The following is a 17205-nucleotide window of genomic DNA, read 5'->3' on the forward strand; positions in this document are numbered from 1 at the left end:
AAATTTATCCATAAGATTAACATAATGGCATAGATACCCCAACTCTTGAAATCAAATTTTACACTCGAAATGCTTTTATAATATGTTTCTGTTATGTCTCAAAAGAACAAGATGCTCAAAGAGCATGTCAGACAAGGAATGTCTTTTTACAGTCATTACGTTGCCACCAGTACTGAACAGGCGTTCTACTGCGGCGCTTGAAGGCATGCCTGTGTTGTGCTGCAAAAAACACAGCAGCACACGTGGAAAGCCATGGAGTGATGACACTTCCCTGCTGGGAGACCTCAGGTACCTCACCAGTTCCTCCTCAGCAGTGTCCACTGCTGACTTCTTGCCCTGGGGCAGAAAGTTAAAGAAGTCATCTTCTAAGTCATCTCCTTCCTGGTCTTTATCTGAAGACTGATCACTGTCCTCATTAAGTACACCCATCTTTATTTCAGCTTTCAACAAGGCTTCCATTGTGTATCTAAGAAAGAGAGAGGATATGTTAACACATATATGTTAGGAAACCATCATCTGCTCTTCATTTCCTGATGCTTGTCATGTCCCCTGGTTCAGGGTCCAGCCTGAGCCTGTGGATGATGACATGGAAGGTAGGAAGGTGACCAAGTCACCACACTCATGGGGCAGCACAGCAGACCCTTAAGGATTACCTGCAGCAACCCAAGGTTGTGATGAGGAGCCCCAGGAAGAAAAGGCCCAGCCCCTGCCTACCACCTTAAGCCCTCTGATGCCTCCCTTGAGACAACATTTCCCTTGGAGTAATCCACCCAAAGGGCTTCCCTAATGTTCTTACTTGCTGGTATGGGTGGTGGCCTGACACGATTCCAGCCGATCTAGTTTGAAGCGAGGGTGTACGCAGGCTGCCAGAAGAAGCAGATCCCTGCCAGATCCCCACCTCTCAAGGGTTGTCTGCTGCTGCTTCAGCATATTGGGAGGAGGGGTGTCATGCATTGGTTCAGGAAGGCCACGTCTCCTTGCCTTTATTGCTTCTTCAATTGCTCTCAGCTTCTCAGAGTGTGCCCTCTGAGGAAGAAGAACAAAGCATGAATCCAAGAAAAAATGGAAGAGGAACTTCACAATTTAAACATAAATAGACAATGGACACTCTTTGAGGACCAGCATGACAAAGGCTTACCTCAAAATGTTTCTTCACATTGGATGAGGGGGAAACAGCTGATCTCAGATTTTTGATCCTTGGAAGGCAGTAATTGCATCGTACAACAACATTTTCCCCACTCTGGCTCACAAATGTACAAGCTTTCTCAAAGCCAAACCATGGTACTTGCTGTTCTGCAGATGTGGCTGTGGGCAACTGGCACTGCTTCATGCCCTCCTCCTCCTCATGCACAGGGCCTCCTTTCTGAACCTCACTTTCTAGTTTTGCCTCCTCAGGATCAACAAGCTGTGACTCAAGTGGCCGCACTAACTGACTGCTGCTCTCAGCAGCAAAACCTGCAACAGGCGTCTCTGTAATAAACAAGAGATAATGCTCCTATATGGGTGAACTTCAGCTGTGATGTGCCCCCATCTCTTCCCCATGTTGCAAGATCCCCCAGTCAGAGTGGAAGTAAGCAGGTCGATAGCACAATTAAAAGGTGATCCTATTTGCTCACTGAATAACCCTGCCTGGGCCAGTCTAACCTACTATCTCACAGGGTTGTTGTGAGAACAAAATGAGACTAGGGTTCAAATCCCCACATAGCCATGAAGCTCACTGGGTGACCTTGGGCCAGTCACTGCCTCTCAGCCTCATGAAAACCCTATTCATAGGGTCACCATAAGTTGGAATCAACTTGAAGGCGGTACATATATTTTTTATTTTGAATATGATGATTATGATAATAAATATGCAGCATTTCAAATTAATTCTGTATGAGAAGCATTCCATGCCAAGCTTGGAAAACCAAGGATGAGGTATAAAATGTAGACAAAAATACTTTTGACAAAATGCCGTTTATATTTTATATATATGAGCCTGGGTAGGGAACATTTAATCTAGCCTACTTGCTTTCAGCAAGAAGGGTTAAGTGCCTTCAGGCTAGGGCAGTCACCTGAAGGCCACAGCAGAGACAAAGGAGCCAAGTGTTGTGGAGATATTAGATGGGAGCTTTGGGGAGTAAAGATGGAGGCTCCTGAAGGCTGCAATTCTAAACACACTTACTAAGGGATTAAGCCCCATAGAACTCAACAGGACTGACTTCTAAGTAGATATAGTTTGGACTGTGCTGTTGGTAAACCTTGACTAGGGTTCTTCTGCAAAGACATCCATATCCAAGCAGGGTTGGCAACCCCCTGCCTGGAATACCCTGCCCTTATCTTTTAATGTGGCTGCTCCAAATGTTTTTACAGATTTGACCCTTTACTTCAGAAAGAGGTCTGAAAAATGAGTAAGAGTAAGAAGTATCTTTTAACATTGTTCTTTTCAATTCACTCTTGAATGAACATCATACCTAGGGCAGATCCACACCATTCCTTTAAAGCACATTCAACACCCATTTGAAGCACATGAATCCCACCACAGAATCATGGGAACTGCAGTTTGTTAAGAGTGGTGAGAACTATAACTGTGAGGGGGAAATGACACTTCCCAGAATTCTTTAGGGGAAGTTATGCGCTTTAAATGCGAGTTAGATGTGCTTTACACATATTGTGTGAATCCGCTTAATAAATTTTGCCTGCATGTAAATTGTTCTAATTAATTTTTCAAAATGAAAATAAGCTATAAAGTGTAGTGGGTGACCATGGGCTACTCACCATTTCTCAGCCTATCTGCCCCTCAGGATGAAAACAATGGAGAACCATGACTACCCCAAGGCATACTTAAAATGTAAAGGAAGTATTGTACAACCATAGTATGCAATTGGATACTTATAGGGACACAGCATGACAAAACAGGGTGGAAGTAAAAGTTCTACACTTAGGAAAAAGAAACCAAATGCACAGTTATAAGATGGGGGATACTTGGCTCAGCAGTACGACATGCAAGAAGGATCTTGGAATTGTTGTTGATCACAAGCTGAATATGAGCCAACAGTGTGATGTGGCTGCAAAAAAGGCAAATGCTATATCAGGCTGCATTAACAGAAGTATAGTTTCCAAATCACGTGATGTATTAGTTCCCCTCTATTCAGCACTGGTTAGGCCTCATCTTGAGTGCTGTGTCCAGTTCTGGTCTCTGCACTTCAAGAAGGATGCAGACGAACTGGAACAGGTTCAAAAGAGGGCAACAAGGATGATCAGGGGACTGGAAACAACGCCCTATGAGGAGAGACTGAAGGAACTGGGCATATTTAACCTGGAGAAGAGAAGACTGAGGGGAGATATGATAGCACTCTTCAAGTATTTGAAAGGTTGCCACACAGAGGAGGGCCGGGATCTCTTCTCGATGATCCCAGAGTGCAGGACACAGAATAATGGGCTCAAGTTGCAAGAAGCCAGATTTCGACTGGACATCAGGAAAAGCTTCCTAACTGTTAGAGCCATACAACAATGGAACTAATTACTAGAGAGGTAGTGGGATCTCCGACACTGGAGGCATTCAAGAGGCAGCTGGACAGCCATCTGTCGGGAATGCTTTGATTTGGATTCCTGCATTGAGCAGGGGGTTGGATTTGATGGCCTTATAGGCCCCTTCCAACTCTACTATTCTATGATTCTATGAAAATATTTATATAAGCATGACTATCAAATATGTTTATTTATATAACCTGTAAAGATATTTATAGTGCAATCCTATGTTTGTTTACTCAGAAGCAAGTCCCAATGTATTCAATGGGGCTTACTCAACCAGGGAAAACTGCAGCCTCAAGTGATAAGGAACTTGTTCTTTTAACAAGTCCTTTAAGTTGAGAGCTTATCCCAGTCTGCGTCTGTGTTGAAATTGCTTTTTAATATGTTTTTAATTTTTTTCTTTAAAAAAATGTTTTTAAAGCTTTTAAAAATGTTTTTAAAGATGTTTTGTTTTAATATATTTTAAAGTCTGTTTTTATGATTTTTAAAGTGTTTTTAGTGCTTTTGTTTGCTGCCCTGGGCTCCTACGGGGAGGAAGGGTGGGATATAAATAAAATAATAAAAATAAATAAATAAACTTCATTCATTTTTTTAAAAAATGAGTATTAGTTTCCTACATAATAAAAACTGTGATAAACCCTGCCTAATTTCTTTAAAAATAGGGTTGGAGGGAGAGAGATTTACAACACAAACACAAGTCTGCACTTTACTCACAATCATGAAAGGGCGGGGTTGCAGCCAGAGCTTTGAAAAGTTACTTTAAACTACAACTCCCATCAGCCCCAGCCAGCATGGCCACTGGATTGGGCTGATGGGAGTTGTAGCTAGAGCATGATCTGTTTAAAAAAAAGTTGTGCAGCGGGGGTTTACGTTTTGGTGTATATCTCGGGAATTAGACCACCTAGAAACTTTTTTTAAAAAAATTGAAGCGGAGATTCCAGAGAGTAAGGGGTGGTAGCCAGAGAGCCGGAACCCCCCCCCCAAAACCAGAGACTCCAGCCAAAAACACACACACCGGGGCACACACACACACAAATCATCGTCACTCACCTCCACAGCTCTTTGCCATTCTGCCTTCCTTGCCCTGGCTTTTTCCTCCGGCGTCCATTTTTTCCTCTCAGAGTCAGATGCTAGCAGGCTCCCCCTGCCTATTCATCTCTTCTATCGTGCCTCCTAACACAGATCACAAGGGAAGAGACAGTGTGCGCAGAGGTCCAATCAGTGTGAGGCACATGTCTTGTGTTAACCAATCACAGCCAGGAGCTGACTTCCCCTTGTTCCCGCCCCCAAGTAACGTCCAACCTAACGTGGAAACGTTAAAGTTGAAGCTGAAAAGTAGGGAAATTACTATTCGTTCCGTTACTTGCCAAATGTAATGGAATTACCCACTCGTTATTTAAAATTGTAACGAATTAAAAGTAACTCGTTAAAAATAACGAGTTACTTCCAAGCTCTGCCAATCACAAGCCCTTGGCCTGGGTAGATTCAAAAGGTTAACAATCTGGCCATCTTGTAGTAGCTCTCTTGCCACTGGACGGTGCTTGTGGGTAGGGTGGGGATTCTGTCCCACAGCCAATAATCACGCAATTAAAGCATCAAATCCCAGGAGGAGGTTTATTCACTGTGTGAATAACATGATGTCTAAATCTACCCAGAGAAGGTGCCTGGTTGCCAAACTGCAGCTTTAGGATAAAACAAGTGTCCCTTTTATATTATACAGGGGAAGGGGGAATTAAGATGCTCTTTTCCACAAAAAAGTTAGTTCATTTATAAACTTTATGAAATCAAATTAGAGTTAGGAACAAAGCTGTTCGTCCTATTAGTCAAGGCCTAGAGTTTTACTAACCAACTTCTTTCCAGGTGACTGGGACCAAAACTCTCACCAGACTGGTACATATTTTATTTATTACTGAATTAATAATAGATTTAATATACTATGATACGCTCGCTGAGTGGTTCATAGAAACAAATAATAAAATACAATATTAAACATTGTACAATATTTGTCCCAATACAATTGTACTCTAGAAAGACTGTGTGTGTGTGTTCATGCAGAAAATCTGAGGTTAGATAGACAAGCTTGGAAATACCTATGCCCCAAACCTTGGAGAGCTGTTGCCTGTCAAAGAAGCCATGGGGCAATCCCTGTTTCTATTGAGCTGCTTGTGTGTATTGAGGTCCCATGGAGCTTTGGATCATGTAGCTATCCATCTCTCCCTTTTATTATTATTATTGTTGTTGTTATTAATTTATATCCCGCCCTTCCTCCCAGCAGGAGCCCAGAGCAGCAAACAAAAGCACTAAAAACATTAAAACATAAAAACAAACTTTAAAACGCATTAAAACAAAACATCTTCAAAAATGTTACTTAAAAAAGCTATGAAAACATCTTCTAAGATTAAAAACATTTTAAAAAAGAAAGTTTAAGAACATATTAAAAAGCAGTTCCAACACAGATGCAGACTGGGATAGGTCTCAACTTAAAAGGCTTATTGAAAGAGGAAAGTCTTCAATAGGTGCCGAAAAGATAATGGAGATGGTGCCTATCTAATATTTAAGGGGAGGGAATTCCACAGGGTAGGTGCCGCCACACTGAAGGTCCATTTCCTATATTGTGCGGAATGGACCTCCTGATAAGATGGTATCTGCAGGAGGCCCTCACCTGCAGAGTGCAGTGATCAACTGGGTATATAAGGGGTAAGACGGTCTTTCAGGTATCCTGGTCCCAAGCTGTATAGGGCTTTGTACACCAAAACTAGAACCTTGAACTTGGCCCGGTATGTATTATACCTAACATATATTATGCTAAGTATGGGCTCCAGTTGCCCAATATTGATTAGCTGACTTTTTTTCTCCAACAGGTTTTAAATACTGAGAGATAGATACGTAGTACATTAACCAAAAGATATGAAAAAATGGGCACGACCCAGCTAAATTTGAGCAGTTTTAAATCCAATTGGTCTCAATGGAAGATATTTTTGTTACAGATCCAATGGGACTTTTTAAGCTTACAGCTCCTATTGAAATCAACAAGACTTATTATTTTGATTGGATCATAATAGGAGCCTGCTGGATCAGGCCAGTGGCTCTTCTAGCCCAGCATCCTGTTCTCATAGTGGCCAACCAGATGCCCGTGGGAAGCCTAGAAGCAGGACCTGAGCACAAGAGCATTCTCCCCTCCTACAGTTTGCAGCAACTGATATTCAGTAGTTTGCCACTTCTGACCTGGAAATACCCAGTGTTTCCAAGACCCTTATTGTAAAGGCAGAACATAAATCAAACGTCTCTATTTTAGTTAAAAGGCTTCCCACACACAGAGAAAAGCAAATTTGCTTAATTTTATCTTGTTTCCAGTTTCCTGACTGCCTTCTTAACTAGCTTTCATGTCATCTTAAGTAAAAAAAACAACCACTCCAGAGTGAGATTCTGTGAATAAAATGGATTAGTGATTGTACACCGATGAAGAGGGAAAGCATCTGCTGTTTAAATATCATTTCCTAACATAGAGGCCAAATATCTTTTAGGACTTTGCATTATTGTTAACTGCCAAGCCTGGTTTGTTTTTTAAATCATCCCATTCCCTGCTGGAATCTAGCTAATGAACAAGAATGGCTTCCTCTTATGAATTGCTTCATGATTCATGCACCATGTGACGCTAGAAAAGCCATTCACAAATCATGGTTTTCTTTCACTTCCAAGTGAGTGACTGGCTAAAACAAGTAATTGCCCTCCCTTGGGCAATCTGCTTTACTTTTCCTCTTATTTTTATTTTTTAAACTAGAATCCCTCAGGTCCACTAATGTGTTATGAATATACAAAGCATGAATACATATTTGAGGTCTCTTAATAGCTAAGGCAGGGTAGGGAGAACCTGTTGCCCTCCAAATATTACTAGACTACAGCTCACATCATCCCAGACCTTTGGCTATGCTGGCTGGGGATGATGGGAATGAGATAACTAATCTGTGTTTTACTGTGTAATTTGGAATGTCTACTCACAGTACCCGGCATATGCTGGAGGGTAAAGAAAGGCCGGGGAAAGAACTGGCAATCCCACCCCATATATACAGTCTGCGTAGTAAACGTCGCAAGACGTCACCCTAAGAGTCGGAAACAACTCGCACTATAAGTGCGGGGACACCTTTACATTTTACTCACAGAAATGTCTCATTGAGTTGAATGGGCTTAGAATATAAGAAAAGCCTGGTGAATCAGGCCAATGGCCCATCTAGTCCAGCATCCTCTTCTCACAGTGGCCAACCAGATGCCCATGGGCAGCCCACAAGCAGGGCCTGAGCGCAGAGTGCTCTCCCCTCCTGCAGTTTCCAGCAACTGGTACTCAGAAGCATACAGCTTCTCACTATGGAGACAGAGTATAGCCATCATGGCTAGTAGCCACTGATAGCCTTATCCTTCATGAATTTTTCTGGTCCTCTTTTAAAGCCATCCAGGTTGGTGGCCCTCACTGCATCTTGGGGGAACCTTTAACTACACACTGTGTGAAGTAGTACTTTCTTTTGTTTGTCCTGAATCTTCCAACATTCAGCTTCATTCAGAGTTCTAGCATTAGGAAGAAAAATGTTTCTCTATCCACTTTTTCCATGCCTTGCATAATTTTTATACACTTCTATCTTGTCACCTCTTATTTGCCTTTTCACTAAACTGAAAAGCTCCAAATGCTGCAATGCTTCCTCATAGGGTGAAGTACCTTACATTCCAGGGAAATGATACAGGATTGCAGCCTAAGTGATTCTGAGTATGACCCTTGCTTAAGAACAGGAAAACTGTCTTGCTGAATCAGATCAAGGTGTACCTAGTCCAGCATCTTTTCTAAAAATCCTAGCAACCATCTGTCACAACGTAGTCCAATGAACTGCAGTCTGCCTACTCATTTTCTACAGAATACTGCCTCTGTGACAACCAAGATAAAATCTGTGAATCATACTGACTTAACCTTGATATAAGAGCCTCCTGTGTTAAATCTTTCAGCAAGATAAATCCAATTAGACTCTGATGGCTCTGTTATTTACAGTTGTCTTCATTGTATGTGCCTCCCTCCCACCATCATATAACAGCATTTTTAAGAAGGCATCTCTGAAAACCATCTGTGTAATGGATGGTCAGTGCATTTTATTTTTAATCAGCACAGTACAAAAATAAATAAAAATAAGGGGGCGTTAAGTTACAGGCACACACAGCTCTGTGACAGTCTTGTCATATTTATAAACCTCACATACTTACAAACTCACTATAATACACATACATACAAAAAGACAATTTATAAATTAATTTAAGTCATAATAAGCAATAATACCAATTTTGGTCAACAAATATCTACAGAAGAGATTGCACACTAAAAAAAACCAAAAACTTTAACATACACAGACATGTAGAATTTAGCAGGTTTTCTGTTTGTCTCTCCCCTCTCCAATGTACAGGTATGTAGAATTTCAAGTGAAAAAATGGCACATTTTTTTCTTTCAGGTTTTTTTCTTTTGAAAAAAAAATTAACAATGGTTTATAGCACAGCTAAACTCTTAAGAACTGTGTACATTTAAGATTAGAAAAGATCTAGAAGTCTTGAGATGAAAATATATTGATTTGAAGGACCTAGGGGGTCTGTTTGACAGCAAGGGGGGTGATGTGCTTGAAATTTGTGCATGGTGACTTATTTTGTTCTTTTTTTATAATCAGCTCGTCTAAGGTTTTGCCTTTTGTCAAAAGATGCACAATGCTGCTTTTGGGCATGCACAACATCACTGTAAAGCAATGAAGAAAGAACAAAAGAAGGTCCTCCCCCCACCCCCACTCCCTTCTGCAGTTAGCATAGATTTTGTTTTAAAAGGAGTCGTTTCATATAGCAGCAGGTTAAAATCCCATTCGTTGCTCTTACGTACTCAAGTATATCAGTAGATATTTTTCCTATTACAAAAACTCCAATAAATACATTGGATCCAGGATTCTAAAGAGAACAAGACAGTTTTTCACACAAATGAATACAGCCGTTTGTTTCCTGTGCATGGCAATCCAATGCATGCTTACTCAGAAGTCAGTCTCGTTGTGTTCAGTGGGGCTTACTCCCAGCTAAACATGCATAGGATTGCAGCTATAACCTTTCAGAACCATATGAGTAAAAACTTGATTTTCCCTTTTATATTTGAAAAAGAAAAGGAGGAGGGTTAAGAAAAAAGGGGTAGGAGAATAATTTATCCAGAGACAGACTAGAATTTAGTCTGAGCCTTTAAGGTGTCCCAGGAGTCAGCAAAATAGCTGAGCAGGGAACACTGAAGTTGATAATGGAGACTGAAATGATATATGTGCCATCCATTTTAGAGCAGCAAAATGGTCATGCAATGGAGATCTATACACCCTCCCATTTCCCCATTCACTATGGGGACCCAAAGCCCCCCCTTGGGATACTAAGGCTCTCCTTCCTGCTATGAATCCAAACATATGCTTAACAGTCAGTGTCTCGCTTTTAAATGGCTCAGATTTTGGCCTAGCTTTGGAGGTGATAGCAGGACCTGCGTAGCAAACCCAGCAGCTGTTTAATATTCACAAGATCTCAGTTCCTGTCTACCTCGAGCCTCTCAGCTTAGACCTTTTCAAAATTTCACAGCTTTTTCTGTTCCTCCTACATTTTTAATAGTGCTCTGCTGCTTTGAATTAATTGCAAGTGACCCTATTCGCAACATCAAGTACAATATTCTTCCCGCTAGAATGCCAGCATCCATAACACCAGGATCAGAAGAACACCCTAGAATATTTCTAACTTGGCCTTTTGTTCAATAGCTTAACACCCATAGTGTATTCACTTTTTGTCCCCCTAATGCCCAGCCTGTGAGAACTTAAAACAGAGAAGATGACCTCCATAGTAAAGGAAGTTCATATCTTCAGCAGAATCCAAGACCTGGACTAATACACCATGTCGTTAACTGAGCAAAATTCAGTGTATCTTTTGGTTTCCCCCATACATACTTTTTATATACATTTATCATCCCTGAAGCTAGCTGATCAGAAAGATTTGAAACTCTTCTTTTTTTGAGAAGCAGAAGTCCAATCAAAATCAAATTTCTAAGTATCAGGATCAATTTTTTGAGGAGACTACGTCAAATGTTTAGGTGCCAGGAATGGGAAAAACCACTGAAAATCTTAGGTGCTGGCAAAAACAAAAATAAAATGGGGAAAAATCCATGGTCTTGTGACTAAAAAGAAATACTTGCAATATAATTCTACAGAATATACTAAATATATGTATATTTTGTATATGCTTCAGTTTTATATTACCAAATATCTTTAGTCATAATCTGTTCTTACAATTATAGTGTGAACTATAGATTTCATTATTAATATTATTCATTGGATCCCTCATTCTTCCCCTCCCCCATAAAATATTAAGATGGCTGGCTTGCTAGCTAAATAAAGGCCAAGGAATTTTCCATCCTAAATGGGACAGGAGGAATACACAATAAAGAATATCAGTCATAAATTGGGGTTCAGCACCAAATCTTACATATGATAACCAGCTAATGTTAGTTAATGACAATGTAACTGGCATGATTCTTACATTTTCCTGTAAAATTAACTTGAAAAAGGACCATTCTTCCAGCTGTTCCGAAGGCCTCACAGAATCACAGTCACTCTTTTCTGAAACAGCTAATTTGCCAAAAAAACAAACAAACCCACCCTCAAACCTATTAAAACACCCACCCAACTAACCTGCCAGCACAATTAATACTCGATGAGTGTGCATCCCTTGGGGCCATCTTTAATGTCAGTCCCCGTTCCATAGTGGCTACCTTGTATTATTTTTCTTGAGTACTTTTAAACAGGAAATGACTCCAATCTCACCTTTACCCTTTGGCACTGATGTATAGGGAACCCATGGAGCACACAGTGTTGACCCCCAGTAAAGGGGGTGGTATAGGTGATAGAGGAGCCATATCAAAGGGCATGTCCATGTAGTGTATGTATGTCTGCCTTCTCCTTTCTCACGCCTCCTGATTCTCAGTGTAGCCACATGTTTTCATGCAATCGGGGCCCATTTTGGCGGCCAATACTGTTTTGGTGTCATTTTGCTCAAATTGGTGTGCAAGGTGATTAAGTTTAAAAGAAAGAAAAAAGACAATCTCATTTGTTGATCCCTTTTTCTGGAACACCAGGCGCTGGAACATCCACTGGACTGGACCTCGGTTTCATCTTGAGGACACTATATGCTGTTTCTCCTCCTTCGCAGTCCACGGTGAGGAATGAAGAAGTGCAAGGTGGATTCTCCCCAGTTCACAGATCTTTGAGGCAAAAGTAAGGGGTGAAGGGATGCCATGGTCTTGCAATGGCCGTCCTTGGTTCTTCTGCACTCCTTGTTCACCCTCTCATTGTTTACAATGAGTTAAGAGAAAGCCACAGGCTGCCACATGCAGTGAGATAGAAAACCAAACAGGCAAGCCCATCACTACTACTACTGCTTTGTTTTCATTTGTTATTTTTTTTACTTTTTGCCTCCTAAGAAGCCAAGCCAATCACAGTGGAGAAGGATGCTGGCGGCTTGGTATCCTCTCTCAGGCCTGCCCAGCCTCACCTTTGTGTTCTGGTTTGTTTTGAAAACAAAAACAACATAGAAGGAATATATACTGTTTTCCCCTCATCCCAACAGCAGTGAGCAAAGCTCACCGGTCCAGACCAATGAGCAGCCTGTTCTTCTCTTCCTGGCTGCTCTCGTTCTTCAGGTCAGCAAAAACCTGTGTGAAGTAGTGTGGGTCGGCATTGATCTGCAACATTTTGGGACTCATGAGGTTAATAATGGATAAGCAGCGATCCCAAAAGGCCTCCTTACAGCTCTCCACCAGGAAGGGCTTGAGAGGGTAGGAGATCTCGTTGCCCATATAGGAATAGGAGAGATAGAGGCAGGTCAGTAAGACGGCTTGAAGTTCGTGGTCTGTGGCTACTTCAGAAGAGATGACGTCCCGGCAAAGCATGTACAGAAACACCACATTGGCTGGGGTGATGAAGCCTTGGTCTTGCCAGCCTTGCAGAAGAAGGGACCGGTCAACACTCCGGAGCCACAGGACAGGGTCAGTGGGGGACAGATGTTTCAGTCGGTAGCACCGTCGGCAGAGGAACTCGCCCAGGCACCGCAGCAGCTCACTGGTTGAAGCTTGGACGATGACCCTTTTGGGGGTGCCAGATGTGTTGGAGTTGGGGTGGGGGGTCTTCTTGATGGAAGAGAGGGTGCTCTTGGAGCTAGAAATCTGGTTGTTGGGGGCTGGAGGCTGGGCGCTCTGGGTCTGGGCAAAAGTGGAAAGGTTGGCACAGGAGAGGGACTTCTTTAGGTTTTCGTTGTTGAGGTGGGTGACATTGTTCTGGTAACTGCTGTTGGGCTGCACCTTCTTGGAGTTCTTCTTTTTGGCCGACACAGCCACAATGCGTTTCCAGGGTAGCACCGAGATAATGGAGTGTCGCTTGAGGCTCTTGTCCTTGGCGTTCTTGCTGTTTTGGACAGCCGTATAATGCCCCACTGTAGCCGAGCCATCCTCAAAGAGGGTTGCCTTCCGGTAACTGGGGGAAAGGGACAAGACGGTGCCCATGGTGCAAGTGGAGGGAGGGAGGCCAGCTGAACAGAGCGGCTGGGAGCCGTCAGCCTGCTGTCAGCACTGGCTGGGGTAGGGAGGGGTGGTGGTCTCTGCTTCAAACACCCTCTCCCCTATGCCACTGCATTGACTGCGTAAGATTCGGACCTGCCAAAGGCAAAAGAGTTCAAATAAGCAAGAGCTTTTTTTCTAATGGTGCGCCAAGCACCTTCCTCAAACCCTCCTCCCTTTCCTGTCCCCTGCATCCACAGCTGACACTGTGCATGTTCCTGGGCCCCACTACACCTTTTCCTCCTCTCCCCACCTCCCCAATCTTCCTGACCCTCTCAGATACACAGTGGCTATCTGGGTCTCCCATGTTTATTTCCCCGTGGCCTGCCCTGCCCTACTGTACAACCAGGTGCCAGATAGTATGCACAGAGGCAAGTCCCTGTAGGAGCTCTGGGTCTGCATGCATAAGATGTATGTGAAAACGTGTGTGTGTGTGTTTGTTCCCGAGAGGGAGCCATATTGCCGCAAAAACAAAAGCATCTTGCAACACTTTAAAAGACTGACGGATTCATCCTGCCAGGACCTTTAGTGGGCCAGAGCACATTTGGTCAGTTGCATGATGTCAGCAGTGCACCTCTCTCTCAAATAATGAAGCTGGCCATACACATATTATAGAGGCTTCAGTCATGCATTTTATATAATTACAGAGGGGCACCTTGTACAGTTTTGAATTCTGCCCCTTTTGAAGCCTGGCTACTAAACAGCTGTCAAGCTAGAAACGGTGTGTGTCTTTAAAACAATTTATTTTCCCTCCCCCTATCCTCTTATCCAAAGCCGTCAGATCCTGACAGATCTCCCCCCCTCGCTCGCACACGTACACACACCACATCGCTCCCTCTATTTCCTCCGCCCCCCTTTTGCTGCATCCCCCTCAAAGGGAGGGGGGGAGGAAAGGATGCGATGGCGCCCGCTCTTCTTCATCCCCGCTTTGCCCCGCCGCTCGTCACCGTGGTACCCACCGCAGTACGCGCCTCTCAGGCAGGCTGGGCTTCTGTCCGAGGTCCTGCAGGGCCGGCTTCGCTCCGGGGGTGGCGGGGAGGAGGGCTAGGGGACCGTCTAGCCTCCCCCCCCCCGGTTCCGATCTGCGCCGGGTCAGACGTGGAGGGGCATGGGGAGCGTCGTCTGGGGTGGCGGAGGCGGCACTCGGATTGACCGACAGCGGGCACCCGAAGCCTGCCCGCCTTGCCCCTTCCCACCAGGAACGCCCGCTCGTTCTCCTACGAATGGCGGGGCGCCTGGCGATCCGTCTTTCCCGGCACCGGCTCGGCGGCTGCTGCGCCCGGCTGATTCCACGTCCCGCTCGCCTCGACTACAGCCAAGACGGCACTCGCTGCGCCCGCCCGGCTCCGCCTCCGCCCTGGCCGCGCCTCCCTGCCTCTCGCTGCAGCCGCAACCGCAGCGGCATCTCCATCTGCCAGGCAGGGCGCCCCCCGCCGGCCACCATTGGCACAGCAGAAAGGCATGGAAGTCTCCCAGGGCTCTTTGTAAAGCGGAAAGCTACGCGAGAGCGCCTCTGAGCGTGCGCGGAGGGAAACGCCTGAGTTCGTGCCGGGCCCAGCTGGTTTGGCAGGCGATGGCAAGGCACTGTGCCTCTGACCACGGGCGCCTCTCATTTTCTTGCCACTGAATAGGCCAGAGATCGCATCTTTCCTTGAGCAAGGCTGAGCATGACGTCACAGCTGTGACCTGAAATTCGCGCCTCAGACCTTGTGCAGACTGACTTTTATTTCTGAGCAAGATGGGAGAGCTTACCACCAACCCCCTGTGAAAAAATGTTGGAGTGCCTCTGACCATATACAAAGCACACTGCCCTTCCCACTAAGCATTTGTTTTCTATAGCAGGGCTCTAGTAAACATCATGTAGTGTAGCGTGATTTAAGCAAACGTCCCTTGCACTCACCACTGCACTTCATTTAATCTGAGTCTGAAACTTTGTCCCAGTGATCAAATCTTAATGACTAGACTCCTAGCAGGGGCACCCATGGCAGAATGGTCAAAGCTGAGACACCAGACTAAGATGCATCCAAACTCAGAAGAAGGCAATAGTAAACCACTTACCACGAAAACCATATGAACAGAGTATCCAAAATGCAACATGAGATAGTGCTGGAAGATGAGACCCCCGGGTCAGAAGGCACTCACCGAGCTACTGGGGAAGAACAAAGGACAAGTACGAGTAGCACTATGACTAATGACGCAGCTGGGTCAAAGCCAGAAGGAAGCCCAGAGGCTGATGAATTATGTTCACCGCCCAGAGAGCTATCGCTAGTCGGGCGGTATATAAATTTAATAAATAAATAAATAAAATAAAATATGAGCACAGATGCGTAAGGAGAGTCTGGAGTTGTATGACACACACAATAGGAACATGGAATATGACAAGCACAAACCAGGGAAAGTTAGAAATTATCAAGCAAGAAATGGAGTGTATCAACATTACAATACTTAGCGTGAGTGAATTAAAATGGACTGGAATGGGACATTTTCAATCAGGCAACTACAAAATATTTTATGCAGGAAATGAGAAATCAAGAAGAAACGTGGTTGGTTTAATAGTGAGAAGTGATGTAGCAAAAGCAATTAGGAGCTACAACGCAAGGTCTGAGCGAGTGATATCAATGAGATTAAATGGGAAACCTATTAACATAACCATCATCCAAGTCTATGCTCCAACAGCAAACGCAGAAGAAGAGGAACTGGAGAGATTTTACGCAGAAGTACAGGAGGAAATTGATCACACACCAAAACAAGATATGATGATAATCATGGGGGACTGGAATGCAAAAGTAGGGAACAGAGAAGAAGTAGGAATTGTGGGGAAATGGGGCTTAGGTGACAGAAATGAAGCAGGAGAAAGACTTATTGAATTCTGTTACGCCAATGATTTGTTTCTTGCAAACACATTTTTTGAGCAACCAAAAAAGACGACTGTACACGTGGACATCACCAGATGGTCAATATAGGACAAACATTGATTATATAATTGGAAACAGAAGATGGAGAAGTTCCATACTTTCTGCAAAAACAAGACCAGGAGCAGACTGTGGTACAGATTATGAACTGATCGCATCGAAAATCAGAGTAAAGCTAAAGAAGAACAAAGCACTCATAATGCCAAAATACAATTTAAATAACATCCCAGAAGAATATACAGATCAAATACGGAACAGATTTGAGGCTTTAAACTTAGTTGACAGAGAACCAGAAGAACTATGGACTGAAGTCAGGGACATTATCAGGGAAGAATGCAAAAAGACAATACCTCTTGTTAAAAAGAGAGAAAGACCTCAAAGGATGACTGAAGAAACTCTTAAAATGGTTAAAGAGAGAAGGAAAGCAAAAGCAAAAGGAGATAGAAACACGGTCAGAACCCTAAATGCAACAATACAACGACTAGTACATAGGGACAAAGACAACTATTACAATAGTTACTGTATAGAAATAGAAAAGGACAACAAAATGGGAAGAACAAGAGCCCTATTCCAAAAGATTAGAGAAATGAAAGGGAAATTTAAACCAAGAGTAGGGATGTTGAATAATCAACAGGGGAACACACTGAGTGACCAAGATGAAATAAAAGGAAGATGGAAGCAATACACTGAAAAACTCTATAAAAGAGATGACAAGATGGCAGATTCATTCACGGAGAAACCATATGATGAAGAACCAGAAATTTTAGAATGTGAGGTGAAAGCTGCTCTTAAAATTCTTGGAAGAAACAAATCACCAGGAATAGATGGCATGCCAATAGTGTTGTTATAAGCTACTGAGACTGAATCTGTCCAAATTTTGACAAAAATTTGTCAAGAAATATGGAAAACTAAACAATGGTCCACAGACTGGAAGCGTTCAATATATATCCCACAGATGGATTGATTTGATAAAGGAAGCCACAGACCTGAACTTACAAGATCTGAACAGGCTGTTTTATAACAGATGCTATTGAAGGTCGCCGATTCATAGGGTGGCCATAAGTCATCATCAGCCTAAAGGAACATAACAACAGCAAGTTGTTATTTTCCATGTTATGCATTACCTGGCCATTTCTACATTC

General features: G+C 43.4%; 2 protein-coding genes across 3 annotated transcripts in view; both read right to left on the minus strand.

The window, feature by feature from the left end:
• Positions 1 to 43: 43 nt before the first annotated feature.
• The window catches only part of LOC133366442 (uncharacterized), a 44379-nt gene continuing 27217 nt past the window's right edge, over positions 44 to 17205 (minus strand). For both annotated transcript variants that reach the window (XM_061589527.1, XM_061589526.1), the window contains 4 exons: positions 4564 to 4686; positions 1139 to 1470; positions 797 to 1026; positions 44 to 466 (listed from right to left, as the gene is read on the minus strand). In XM_061589527.1, the coding sequence (XP_061445511.1) occupies positions 76 to 466; positions 797 to 1026; positions 1139 to 1470; positions 4564 to 4621 (1011 nt within the window). In that variant the 5' untranslated portion in view covers positions 4622 to 4686 and the 3' untranslated portion in view covers positions 44 to 75. The remainder of the gene's footprint in view (positions 467 to 796; positions 1027 to 1138; positions 1471 to 4563; positions 4687 to 17205) is intronic.
• CDK5R1 (cyclin dependent kinase 5 regulatory subunit 1) lies at positions 8663 to 14478 on the minus strand. Its single transcript, XM_061588674.1, has 2 exons — positions 14111 to 14478; positions 8663 to 13247 (listed from the first exon to the last, which is right to left on the minus strand). The coding sequence occupies exon 2, from the start codon at positions 13095 to 13097 to the stop codon at positions 12180 to 12182; it is 918 nt and encodes a 305-aa protein (XP_061444658.1). The 5' UTR covers positions 13098 to 13247; positions 14111 to 14478; the 3' UTR covers positions 8663 to 12179.

The sequence above is a fragment of the Rhineura floridana genome, chromosome 11 (assembly GCF_030035675.1).
Source record: "Rhineura floridana isolate rRhiFlo1 chromosome 11, rRhiFlo1.hap2, whole genome shotgun sequence".
Lineage (NCBI taxonomy): Eukaryota > Metazoa > Chordata > Lepidosauria > Squamata > Rhineuridae > Rhineura > Rhineura floridana.